The sequence below is a fragment of the Rhodamnia argentea genome, chromosome 11 (assembly GCF_020921035.1).
Source record: "Rhodamnia argentea isolate NSW1041297 chromosome 11, ASM2092103v1, whole genome shotgun sequence".
NCBI lineage: Eukaryota > Viridiplantae > Streptophyta > Magnoliopsida > Myrtales > Myrtaceae > Rhodamnia > Rhodamnia argentea.
Window position 1 is genome coordinate 18373270 of NC_063160.1, and position 12895 is coordinate 18386164.

Genomic DNA, 12895 nt, shown 5'->3' on the forward strand with positions numbered 1-12895 from the left:
TGACACTTTGAATCATTTAACATGAGCAGATTCACTGGAAAGTTCACAATCCTCAGGTACTGTACTCTGGCCTGGAGGACTAGTACAGACACCAACCATTGCCACTCTTCCCAGGATGATTGAAAAGGAAGGGAAGATCTTAGTCTTGAAGTTTCCGCATTTACGAGACTCAAATTGGAATACAAACATGTATGAGAGAAGAAACACAGTTGCGCAAAGAAGCATTTTAACTTCAGCATAATCATCTAATCATTCGGGGAAGCAGAGTGATGGCAACAAGCAAATCTCATCAGCTGAACTATCAATGGATATAACAGAAGTGTTTCTCCCCTCTCAAGTACCTTTAACTGCACTTGGAAGTGCACATCTCGCAAGATGAAGACATGAGTCATGCATGCTGATGCCCTTCCGCTTCTTCCCCAAAGATCAAACATTGTCATCACATAAAAAAGACATAAAAGAACGCACTGGAGCTGCTTCTGTCTAGTGCCTACACAATGTAAATCCAACCCCTCAAGAAACATACATTCAGTAGTAGGGACTGTATCGCATTGACGCTCTAAACCTTGGAATTTTCCTGCAGAGATGAGATGTTTGCGAACCATTCAGTATCGATAGTGAAGTGCGTGACCCATTCAAAACATGCAGAGGTATAAGCAGTATACCCATATCCGTATGGAGGGAAAAATGGAGGCATGTAAGGACTCCTGAACCGGGCTCCCATAAAAGGGTTAGACCGACGAGGGCGATGTTGCTTCATACCAGGTACATTGGTTCGTTTCGCAGTTACCTATAAAGAACCATTTAAATCTTTCACTGAATTCACGGGGAAAAAAGAAATAAAATTGGTCAAAAATCAGTCTCAAGAACCCAATAAAAGGGTTGACTGGAGTGGCAATCACTATCAGTAGTGCACCTGTGTGTGTCTTGTTTCTGTAGAAACCACACCCTCCCTCCCTCCCTCCTTCCCCCCCCCCAAAACACACGAAAAAAATAAAAAGAAAAAAAATAAAATAAAACCAAACATAAAATGCATAGAAGAAGAGATCACCAAAGCAGAATTTCTGCACCTTTAGTTGACGACCATGAAGTTCTGATTCATTCAGAAGGAGAGCTTCTTGAACGGCCTCCGGCTCAAGGAATTCTACATAAGCATATCCCTTTGGTTGGCCATACTTGTCAGTACGTATGGTGACTCTATTCACTGTCCCACAGGACTGAAAATGCTGCTGCACTTCCTCAGGAGTACATGCGTAGTCCACCTGCAAAAGAAGTTATTGCCAGATGTAAGCTCCGGCTCCATTTTTTAAGCAATAAGTGGATCAAATAACCAAATAGCCAGGTTAATTTGCACAAGTTCAGAAACATTAATAGACAAAATATACTGCTCCGCTAGCTTTGAACTTCTATACGTGTGTCAGACAAGCTCATCAGGAGCAAACAAATACTACTCAAAAGTATCCATGATGGGTGGTTGGTAATTCATATCGTAGGAAATAGAAACCATCACTGGTGAATAAAGAATTTCAACACCATGAACAAACTCTTTCCCTCCCTTGGTGAAGTGTGACACCATGACTGATATGCAAAACGGCTGAATCGAGACAAATGCAGAACTGACAGTTCTTATTAATGAAGCAGAATAAAAAGAAGGTAGGCAGCAATCTCAACATCAGGGAAGGCAAACCACAGGCCCTCAAGTAGCAAATGCAAACATATGTGCTAACAAAGAAATTCAAACAATGCAAGCAATAACAATCATTAAAAAGAGCTCACATTGCCGACAAAGACTGATCGAGAATCAATTTCTTCTTTATTTGCTTGACTTGCAGCTGCATTAGCAGGATCTAGTTGCAAAAGAAACAAAGAAGAGTAAGTTGGATAGGGCATCACAAACTAAATTTTTGCAAGTACAATAACCAGTAGAGGGAAAAACCCATCATAGTAGAATACTACCAAAGATGGAAAAATCAACAGTTCAACTTGCATTTGCACTGTCAATAATTTCATCCTATAAAACAATTGATTGTTGTGAGCTCAATCCAATAATGCACCGTGAGAAATAGTCCTAGAACAAATAAAAATCCGAGATATACATTTGCAAGCACAACAACCAATTAAAAGAATCATAGTAGACACACTGCCTAAAATGAAGGTAAAAAGCTCAAGTTGATTTAGCACTATAAGTAATACCATAATGTTAGACAACAGCTAGAGTGAGATAACGAAATATGCAATTATGAACCATCACAATAGCTTTGCCGCTGGTAAGACCTGAGGTCAAACTTGTCCTGCTTCACCCACTCAAAACTCAAAATCACAGAACAATACAAGGTGACACCCCTACTCAACCTGCACAGGTAAACCCAAAATCATCATATTCAAAAGAAACGAGAGAAAACCTAGCACCAACAACTGCACTTGGGCTGCAGCTTGTACATTTACATATGCAAAATTACTCCTCTTTAGCCCCAGCCGACCACCTTTACATCTATCGCTCAGACAGTCAGGAAACTTAACATTCTGCTAACAGTCACCGCCATGTTCACCTTTTTTCAGTAATAATCGGCACTCCACATGGGACAGATAACAGCCTTTTTCATCAAATTCAAGACAATCCCCAAATTTGAATCTGTAGAGGACCGCGCATTGTATGCATTAGGCTTGCAAAGCAGATAAACCCTAATGAACGTAGATCCTGGATAAACTGATGAAGCACATAAAGTTTCGAATTATAACATATGTCAACAAAAAACAAGTGAAGAACAAGACGCAAGTCTAACACAGTCGCTGTCTGTCTTTTGCGTGATGCATGAACACCAGTACCATAAATCAGACACTCTCAATACACCCTCCGTGGAGAGGATTCAATTCCAACAATGCTACAACTCAAAATTCCAATCCAGAGAGAACTCTTTCCCCATAACTACCACTAGCGTGGGATGAATGACCCACATTAAAACCATGAGAATCACACAGCGAACCAAAGGACCGTAAACCCATAAAAGGAAAGCCCGAAAGGAAGTACCTTGGACGGAACCCATCTCTCTCTCGACTTTGGCCTGCATCTCGCGCAGAGCAGCGGCTTCATCCTCCATCTCCTTCAATCGCTTCTTCATGTCGTCCAGCTCCTGCGTCATTCACACTCGTGAATCAATTCAGCCAGGGCATCGATAACGTAAACACGAGTCGTCAAGAGAATCCGAATCGAAAACAGATCGGTCGCATGACGCAGGAGATCGGAAAACAAGAACATAAAAAAGAGAATCAGTACCGCTTCGCCGGAGTCAACCGGAGACATCTCTACGTCCCCGTCCTTCATCGTGCCGCTCTGTCTCTCTCTCTCTCTTCTCTCGCTGAGCTATCTGGGACTGGGACTGCGATTGCGGGAGCAACAGCCCAGTTCTCTTTGGGAGGGAAGAGAGACGATGAAGAGGTGAGCCAAGTCGCGACTCATGGGCTTTCCGGCCGGTTCTCATGGTCCGATCCCTAAAATGTTTCCTCCACGTCAGCCTCTGTCTCTCATTTTTTGTTTTTAACTTCCTTCCTTCTTTCCGTAAAATTTAATTACTGATAAATCTATCTAGATCTAAATTTTCACTTTTGATTCTCACCGTAAACGTTGAGCACTTGACCAAAATCACATCGAGTACCCAAAATTTTTAGAACATGTCAATGTCAGTATTTGAAGTTATCAAAGATTAAAGTATATATTTATTTCGCAGGAAACTCAAATGGGCCGAGCTAAAGCCATGAAGCCAATCCAAAAGGCCTATGAGATTTGATGATAATAAACTTATACCGTTATTTAGATTTTCCCAAGTGAAAAGCATAATTTCAATTTACTTTTCTATTTAAAATAACGACTCTGTTTGCTTCTCAAGTTTTTTTTAGGATTCTTTTTTCTTATTTTCGGACGCTTGAATCATTTACGAAAATGAGTCAACAGTCTTTTCCTAATCATCATAAAATTTATGCCCCAATTCAAAGAAATGATTTCCTTCTAAAAATAATAAATCATTCTTCAAATATGACTAGATATGAGCACTTGGACTAGAGACTAAGCTTGCGCAAGCCCCATTTGCGTGTCCTTGGCAAGGCTCAGGTCCACTGGGACCTAATCCATTGAGGCTGGGCCTGAATCCAAAGAGGCCAAGCTTGAGACCTCAGTGCCCATGCTTGGGTCCCCGACATTTGCACTCGAGTCCATAGAGGTTAGACCTAAGAGCCCGATGCTGAGGCCTAAATCTATTGAGCTCGAGGCCCCGGTGCCTATGCCCAAGTTCATTAAGGCCAGGCTCCGACATAGAGGTCCCAGGCCCTACCTCTATGAACTGGGGCCTAAGCACGAGGATCTAACTCGGACTCAATGGATTGGGCTTGGGCACCGAGGAGGGCACGCGGTCAAGGTGCCGACCATCGGTACCTAGGTCTTGGGCCTAGCTTTCGTGTACCCGGGATTGGCGATCGTGCTCGGGTCCTTGAGACCATGGAGGTCGGGCTTGAGACTCCAGTGCTTGTGCTTGGTTTGCCAATTGTCCATACCCCAAATCACTAACACCCGAATATTACATACCTATTTAGGAAAATAAAAAGCGGGTTTTCATTTTCAAACGATCGAAAATAATTTCCAATTTATTTTCATATTTCTTAGCAAAACATCCAAAAATATTTTTCATAAAAGTCAAATTTTTCACGAAACAAACGGAATCTAGAAACTTTATTTTCACATAACCGAGTTTTAGTCTTTGGGTTTCAACATATGATCGACAATGACCTTCCATAACTCAATTTGGAGGAACATATGAACTCGAGTTTTACATTTACAGATGTAATTTTTTTGTGACACTTAGGTGCTTTTAAATCACTGAAAACTTCATGAAACAAGAAAGTTTTTTTTCATGCAAATCATTTTCAAGGAAAATTATTAGTTTACATTTATTTCGTGATTTAGGAAAAGTAATTTGCTTCTTGCTAGAATAGAAAGTCATTTCCCCCAAAGCTTGCTCTTTTTTTTTGTCCATTGAGAACGTTTTCCATTATTAAAATGTCAAAAAATTGAAAAATAAATTTTCGTAAATAGTTTTTCTTCCAACAAGCGAGCCATTTTCGGCCGAAAAAGAAAAAAGAAAAATCCTTAAAATTGCCAAGTGTCACGTCACAACTCTCAATCTCATTCTGTAGCACTAACTTGTGGGGATAGTAATGCATCAAAGAGCCATTAACCCACATTTGGCTTTCATGGATAACATTTACATAGTTGCTTCCCTGCGTAATCAACACCATCTCATGCTTTCCTCTCGTACCTTCCTAGGGGATTAGCAAGGTCCACCGATCGCATCAGAAATGGGAGCTTTCGCCAGTTTCCTGCCCCCGAGTCATGAACTTCCATGTCAATGCTTTGTTGGTCAACGAATTAAGCATATCCGGAAAAAGCTGCTAGAGATAAGAAAACGTTATGGTGCTCAAATCAGTCGGTTGGACTTGGATCCAGCTGAGCATTTCTCTTTGCAATGTAGCCGACATTATTGCGTGATCATGCGTGTGTTTGTCTACTACTGAGGAGAAAAAAGATCTCCAAGAGCAAGTTACATCGAACACGGAAAATGGCTTCCGGATTAATGCGAGCCACCAATTGTTTTGTCAGGTAACGCGAACGGAAACTTTGACAATTCGGATGGAGAAGCTAAGGATGGCAATTATTGCAAGGATATTAATGAAAAAGTACATGAGAATCAACTGCCATGGTCTATATTCAATGTTGCGCAGCACCTGCACGAGCTTCACGCTGGGTTCTTAGACACGCACATCAGGACTAAATTTTGTAGTGAGCAACCAATAAGAGAACATCTCTACCAGCAATTCATAAGCTTGCGCACTAACAATTTTGGCATAAAACCAAGCTTTAGCATGTGACTCGTTTGATCTTGTGCACAAAATGCTCTCATTCAGTATTCGATCTTTCGCAAGATCCTTACAACGAGTTTAACGTAAATCATGCATAATCTTACTCTATCTTTTAGAAAAACACTCGGATTTAGATCCTTACAACTTATGAAGCTGCGTTTCGCTTTGCTTCCTGCAAAGGAACGCAAAAGGGATTTACCGGGACTTTTATTTGTTTGTACCGTGCGCAAGGCCAACATGATCTCTCCGATGGCGGGCTTGAATTTCTCGGTCATCTTCAGAACACCAAAGAAGATGAGTCGATACAGGACCACTATCCCGAGCAAAATGGCCAGATTAGTCCACTTGGAGTAACCCATTTCCACTTGCCATATGTCCCTCAATAAATCTTTGCCGCTAATGGAGCGTTCCCCGATTAAGGGATTTCTGGGAAGTGTTAGCCCTTCGAATTCATTATTGTACAAGCCTTGATATGCATATTTGTGGAAAGATAGGTAATAGAGGGGATATCTGCATAAGACCTTTGGAAGATCACTCGGCAAGCGAAAGAAACCGCCACCGAGTATCATTAATCCTTGGATTCCTGCACCTGTTATTAGTCCCATGAGGAAATTCGGCATGACACTCGCGACAATCATCATTAAACTCTCCATCAGTATCATACAGGTAAAAAGAGTTGACGCAAAGTATATGAAGTGCTCGAGGCTTTTCTGAAGTCCCGCGAGATAGTAAGTGATGGCTCTAGGAATTAGGGAAATGATAAGCAAGAAGGGCATGGATGACAGGGCATTGCCAAGAACAAATGCACTTGTTCTGTAATGTCCATTTAATCTTTCCCTCTCAAACACCTAGGCAAAGAAAAGGATCAGAAGGGAGGAAAGTCAGACTTGAATCATGAAGTTGTGTGGTCTCCTAGAGGTTAAAATTACTATTTCCCCACCTTCAAATCCTCCACGAAGGAAGAGAAACCCCTGATCGCCAATATTGTCAAGAATGAAGCAACAAACATAAGCATTGAACCTCTGGCCTGAATTAAGCAATTAAATTACATTTTTTAGTCTATTAATATCATCAAAGATAACCTCCTTTTGATTGAAACTTGGTGAAAAAGACTAAAAAACCATAAACGGCATCTTGATTGCAGAGATAGAGCTTACCTGAATCGAACTATAACCAGAGCCGATGTCGTAGAAAACGGTGCCTAAACCAAATCCTAAGGCGATGTATATGATAAGACGCATCCAGTAGTATCCTGGATCCCTATACATATTAATGAAAGACCTTCTTGTAAGGACAGGGAATTGGGTGAAGAAGCAAGCTTGGCCCTTTTTGTCTAGTACAGTCCTGTCAACCTTGGACAGTACCATAAAAAAACATTAACACTCACTAATACCAATATCTTCTCTTTATAGATTTGATAAAAGTGATTTATCATATAACTTACTTGTCGACATATCTCGGATATTTGTCATTGAATTTGCCTATAGGTATTAGACGATACATAAGAGCTTACAAGCAGTTTAATCACTCCCTCTGTGCTTTGCTTTCCTCCAAAACCTTGTTCGATGTCCTAGTTACAAAGAAAAATTCTAGCTGTGATCAGGCTGAGCAAGATAGCCATGCCCTTGAATTCAAATCGATTTGCTTGGGAAATTTCACCCTCATACCTCGTCAAAATCAGTGTTGATAGTCCTGAGGTAGTGATCAGATGGATTTTGCAGACTTGGACATGGGAAACCATTCAGTGGAAAGAACTACATTGTACAGAATTCAATGTTCATTCATTCCGTAATCACCTTTACTAGTTACTACAGCAAAAGATTGAGGTTATGCACAAACTATAACGTACCTGAGTTGCTTCACTGGAAAGACCAAAATAGACTGTTCTTCCCAGAGAGAGAAGGCACAAACTCTTGTAAAGCTCAAACACTTCACTGTTGGGCTGATGAATAGATGCTAACACCGTCATCTTATTTTGCTCAGCGAGACTAACTATTCGTCTCATGAGGCCCCTTCTGGGCTCATCGAGAAAGAGAAGCTTGGGACGAGTCGAGATCTCCAGGTAGATGCTGAGCCTCCTCTTTTGGCCATTGCTGAGTCCTCTGTTTCCCAAACCTCCTATTCTCGTGTCAATGGCATCATGAAGACCCATCTCTTTGATCGTGGTGTCTGCTCTTTGTTTCTTCTCCAAGAGCGGCATTGAATCTGGGAGCTGAAGTTGAGCTGACAAGTATATGGCTTCTCTCACAGTCAGTGTCCATGTTAGGACATCATCCTGTGTCACACAACCCTGCAGGAGGTGATAAGAATATTCAACCTGTTTACCTGCTTTTTAAGTTTGTCTGGATGTAGCCCGTGATTTCGCACAATTCTACGCGAAAGCATAGCAAAATGGGTCAATTTGGTTTGCTTTTTCTTTTCTTTTTTTCAATTATGTAAGGTAGAGGCAAAGATTAAGGTATGTACTGATCAAGATCGAGCGAGCCAAGCTATTGATTTCCTTACTGAAGTCCCATATGCCAGGGGCTCTTTCCTTCCATTGAGAAGAATTTGTCCAGTTCGCTTTGTCTTTCTGCTTAGCCTCCCTGCACAGGTCATCTAATTAAGTCGTCATGAACATGTTTTTCCTGGGATTCTGTTGTATATTCCTTTGTAAATGAAGCTGGAGCTACTCTCTACGTTAAGGTGAAATACTTGTCATAATAGTGATATGAGCAAACACTTTGATAACTCATGACAAAAAATGAAAAGTACTATGAAGATGCATGATGCTATCACCTGCCAATGCATCAAGAAGAGTGGACTTGCCACAGCCGGACGGCCCTATGATAGCCAAGACCTCACCGGGCCGGGCACAGCCTGTCAGCCCTTGAAGAATGGATATGCACCTGTGTTGCTCATCCGCGACTGTCACACACAGATCTTCCCATGTCAGTGAAACTGTTCCTCCCTTTGGCCTGGCAATCATTTGTCCCGAACCATCCGAAACAAGATCTGCCTCACCTTCTTCTGGTTGCGTTGACAATCTACCGAACTCATCTCCTGTCCCTGGGGAAGCTGCACAACTCTCTGCCTCCATCCGCGAACCGGGCAATGATGAAGCCATGGAAAAGTTTAGTGCCCTTTTGTAAAATATATCAACTGGAATGTGTTAAGAGAGAGTGGAAAATGTTTAAAATGCAAATGGGAGGGTTCACGGACATACATGCGTGACAGATGGAGGCATACAAAAGGGCAAAAGTATACTTTTAGCTCTAAAAGTTATGTACGGAGATCACTTTGATACCAAAAGTTTCAATCGGATCACTTTAATTGCTAAATCGGAAAAAAAAAAGATCACTTTGATGCCTGCAAAAAATTCAGACCAAAATTGCCACGTGGCATTTTTAATTAATTTTTGAATTTTAATTGGCATTTAAAAAAAATGAAGTCCAGGTTAGTTCCACGTGGACTTCAAAATTCAGAAAAAAATAAAAATAATAAAATAAAAATTTAAAAAAAGAAAAACTAACTGAAAATTTGTAAAATAAAAAATTTATTTAAAATAAATTAAAATAAGCTGAAAAAATCAGAAAAAACTAAAAAAAAAAGTCAGGCGGCGAGGGTTACAGCAACCCTCGACGCCTGACAATATTTTATTTTATTTTTTTTAATTTCTACCTTTTTTTTAAAAAAAAATTCAGCTTATTTCTCAAATTATATTAAATAAAAAATTCAAAATTTTTAAAAAAATTCCACGACAGACCACCGGCGAGCCACGTCAGCCGCAAATATTAATCAAAAAGTACCACGTTAGAATCCCGACGGAGCAAATCGGACTTGATACCAAAGTGATCGTTTTTCAAGAAATTGATACTAAAGTGATCCGATTGAAATTTTTGACATCAAAGTGATCTCCGTACATAACTTTTGGCACTAAAAGTGTATTTTTCCCCATACAAAAGTATTTAATTTGAAATCAGGACAGGCATCTTAACTTTTTTTTTTTTTTTTTTTGTATGTTTTGTTTGCTCCTTAGCTGCTTAGCTTAGTACAGACGTTCATGTGAGGAGAGAGAGAGAGAGAGTAGAGAGTAGAAAGAGACCAGGGGGAAAGTGAGGCCAAACATGGGACTGGGAGACGACTACTAAACAAGTGCAGCTAAGTCGATCCAAGTGCAAATGGAATGGGACAAAAGGTCATGTTGAAGTTTGACCATTCATGCATCGACTGATTGGTATAAAACATTCCGATGCTTGTACTGTTATGGCGATAACGTGGATCTCGAAATCCATGTCGGCCATTTCTTGGCGGTGGTTATCCAGGAAATTCTGTGCATCGTTTTTATAGGATCTAAGCAAATTGCCATTTATATCTGCTTTTGTTGTTTTGTGTTTAGGCCCGTGGGATATTAGGGGTGCAAGTGGTCCTAGCGGGCCGGGCTTTCGTTGAAATATACGGTCGGCCCAGATTTCGGGTACGGACAGAGTTTTTCCAGAAAAGGGAACTGGAACCCTCGTTTCGGCTTTCAAAAGGCGTATCATCTGAGGTTAGGTCGGACTGTCAGTATCAACATTATCAGGAGGCAGGTTCCCAGGTTAATAAAAAAATTGTATATTCTACCAAAATTGCCCTTACTTATAATTTGTTATTTCAATCTTGCCCTGGCGACTGATCATCTTCAACCTGTAGATCTGGAGCTGGACGGACGCCTGCGGGGTCGTGTCACCAGGGGTCACGTGGCCTCGGCAACCCTGCGCAGGTGTTCGTCAGCCTGTATCGCGCGGCCTACGCGACATTGGAGTTGCCTCGATGGTTGATCTGCTACGATGAGGATGGCTTGCGACGACGGCCGACCTTGACTTTGGCCAGATCCGGCAAATTTGCACTTTTTGGGCTTGCTTATAAAGTTGTCGAATCAAGTTTGAATTGTGCAAGTGGGGTTTTCTCATTCACTTTCGCTTTTTTGTATTAATTCTTGAGGAATTTTCCTTTCTAGCGTTAGAGATGGACAATTGGAGGGTTTTGGAGGTTGATGGATCAGTTTCCTCCTCACAGTCCTAGAGCCACCCGGTCTCCTATGATGTTCTCTCCTCAGATTAGCTCCTGTTTATTCCTTTTCTGTTTCTGGGTGGATTGATTCTGCGATTTTCTCCCATTTGGAGGGTGCTGGATGTAGTCTCGGTAAATTGAAAATTTGTGGCAGTTTTCGTGTGTGTGGTTTCAGAGTGGATTTTCATTTTTTTTTACATGTTCTATCTCTAACTCTCTTCTCTCTGATTTTTGCTCTGTCTGTGCAAAGCGCGAAAGTCTTAATTTGATGATGCTGTCTCATGTTTGGTAGAGATTTTGCTTTGGATAAAAGTGTGTGTGTGAGCTCAGTAGTTTTTGTGATTGTTGAGAGGGTGGTTGGGTACACAACTATGGTTAATAGTCGAGTTGATAAACAGTTAGAAAGATCTTCTAGGATATAAGATTGATGGCTTATCGCTATTTTTACGTGTGGTTTTCTTTGGTTGTCATTAGATACTTGATGAAAGTTAAAGTAAATTCTTGGGTTTTCTTTTGGTTAAGAACATATGGGGAGGGTGCCACCTTTTTTTTCACTTCAAAATTGCTTTACACGCAATACACATCAATCAAAATCTATTTGCTTTCGACAAATCCACATTCATTCAAAGATCCTCTGAGATAGGACTTTACGTTTCTCGAATCCCACCTAAACGAAGCCTAAGAAGCTCATGAACAGTAATGTATCTCTTCTCTCGTTCGTTGCTCCACTGATAGGGTGAAATCCAAAGTGTCTACAAATTCCATTGATAGCAAAGGAAGATGCCCAAATTAGTTTGCATCTTTCGGTACGTTTGTTTCGTTAAAAAAAGGAATTGATTTTTGCGAAAATGATTGTTTTAAATCATTTTTAAAAATGTATAAACGAAAAATATCATTTGCGAAAATTTTTGAATATAAATTGTTATCGTTATTACGAATATTTTTTATTGATCAATTATTAAAAGTAATATCAATAACCTTTTTTCAGGAAATTTTTTATGAATAATTCATTAATCACGAAATAAGCAGAGCCTTAAAATCACTTTTGCAGAGTAACGTGGCCAAATCATCGTGCTTCATCATCTTTTGCAGAGTGTGACATCCCCTTGTCCCACATTGCTTAGGAGGGGAGTCTTGGGCTTGTTTATATGGCAATGGGCCCTCTTAACTTGCAAGACGCGTTTTCCGGGCGTTGTATGGGCGACGCTCGGAGGAACAAAACCGTGAGGATTGTGTGTCCAAAGCGGACAATATCTTGCAGAGTGGCGCAGCGGAAGCGCGTGGAGCCCAGTGAGGCCTGTGTGTCCAAAGCGGACAATATCTTGCAGAGTGGCGCAGATGAAGCGCGTGGAGCCCAGTGAGGACCGTGTGTCCAAAGCGGACAATATCTTGCAGAGTGGCGCGGCGGAAGCGCGTGGAGCCCGGTGAGGACCGTGTGTCCAAAGCGGACAATATCTTGCAGAGTGGCGCAACGGAAGCGCGTGGAGCCCAGGCCGTTACGGTTGGTATCAGAGCCGACTTCCAACAGCATGTGTGGACCACGGTGGGCGCTCGCGGGTGCCCACGAGGGCACGGCGTCCCACCACAATGGGCGCTCGCTGGTGCCACCGAGGGCACAGGTGGGACGCCGTGCCGCTAAGGGGGGGATTATGTGACATCCCCTTGTCCCACATTGCTTAGGAGGGGAGTCTTGTGCTTGTTTATATGGCAATGGGCCCTTTTAACTTGCAAGACGTGTTTTCCGGGCGTTGTATAGGCGACGCTCGGAGGAACAAAACCCCGATGTGCCGCTAAGGGGGGGATTATGTGACATCCCCTTGTCCCACATTGCTTAGGAGGGGAGTCTTGTGCTTGTTTATATGGCAATGGGCCCTCTTAACTTGCAAGACGCGTTTTCCGGGCGTTGTATAGGCGACGCTCGGAGGAACAAAATTGTGAGGACTGTGTGTCCAAAGAC

General features: G+C 41.7%; 2 protein-coding genes and 1 pseudogene across 2 annotated transcripts; all 3 read right to left on the reverse strand.

Annotated features, from left to right (window-relative positions):
- Positions 1-209: 209 nt before the first annotated feature.
- LOC115747386 (polyadenylate-binding protein 2-like) lies at positions 210-3456 on the reverse strand. The gene is made up of 6 exons (XM_030683532.2): positions 3275-3456; positions 3029-3131; positions 1777-1847; positions 1071-1262; positions 666-790; positions 210-577 (listed from the first exon to the last, which is right to left on the reverse strand). Exons 1-6 carry the CDS (start codon positions 3320-3322, stop codon positions 529-531), a joined length of 588 nt encoding a protein of 195 aa, XP_030539392.1. The 5' UTR covers positions 3323-3456; the 3' UTR covers positions 210-528.
- A 2596-nt stretch (positions 3457-6052) lies between these two features.
- On the reverse strand, positions 6053-7798 carry LOC115747230 (annotated as a pseudogene).
- On the reverse strand, positions 7376-8986 carry LOC125312533 (ABC transporter G family member 1-like). The gene is made up of 5 exons (XM_048273059.1): positions 8686-8986; positions 8389-8492; positions 7757-8197; positions 7575-7661; positions 7376-7477 (listed from the first exon to the last, which is right to left on the reverse strand). Exons 1-5 carry the CDS (start codon positions 8984-8986, stop codon positions 7376-7378), a joined length of 1035 nt encoding a protein of 344 aa, XP_048129016.1.
- Between the last annotated feature and the right edge of the window lie 3909 nt (positions 8987-12895).

What these genes read in the sequence shown, in the direction of transcription:
- LOC115747386 (XM_030683532.2), bottom strand. Translation starts at nt 3,322, where the DNA reads ATGAAGGACGGGGACGTAGAGATGTCTCCGGTTGACTCCGGCGAAGCG. An exon ending in AGAGATGGGTTCCGTCCAAG is followed by an intron (nt 1,848 to 3,028) that starts GTACTTCCTTTC and finishes TTTTGCAACTAG; the next exon opens with ATCCTGCTAATGCAGCTGCA. An exon ending in GATCAGTCTTTGTCGGCAAT is followed by an intron (nt 1,263 to 1,776) that starts GTGAGCTCTTTT and finishes CTTCTTTTGCAG; the next exon opens with GTGGACTACGCATGTACTCC.
- LOC125312533 (XM_048273059.1), bottom strand. Translation starts at nt 8,986, where the DNA reads ATGGAGGCAGAGAGTTGTGCAGCTTCCCCAGGGACAGGAGATGAGTTC. An exon ending in TTTCCAGTGAAGCAACTCAG is followed by an intron (nt 7,662 to 7,756) that starts GTACGTTATAGT and finishes TGTACAATGTAG; the next exon opens with TTCTTTCCACTGAATGGTTT. An exon ending in TCAACACTGATTTTGACGAG is followed by an intron (nt 7,478 to 7,574) that starts GTATGAGGGTGA and finishes CTTTGTAACTAG; the next exon opens with GACATCGAACAAGGTTTTGG.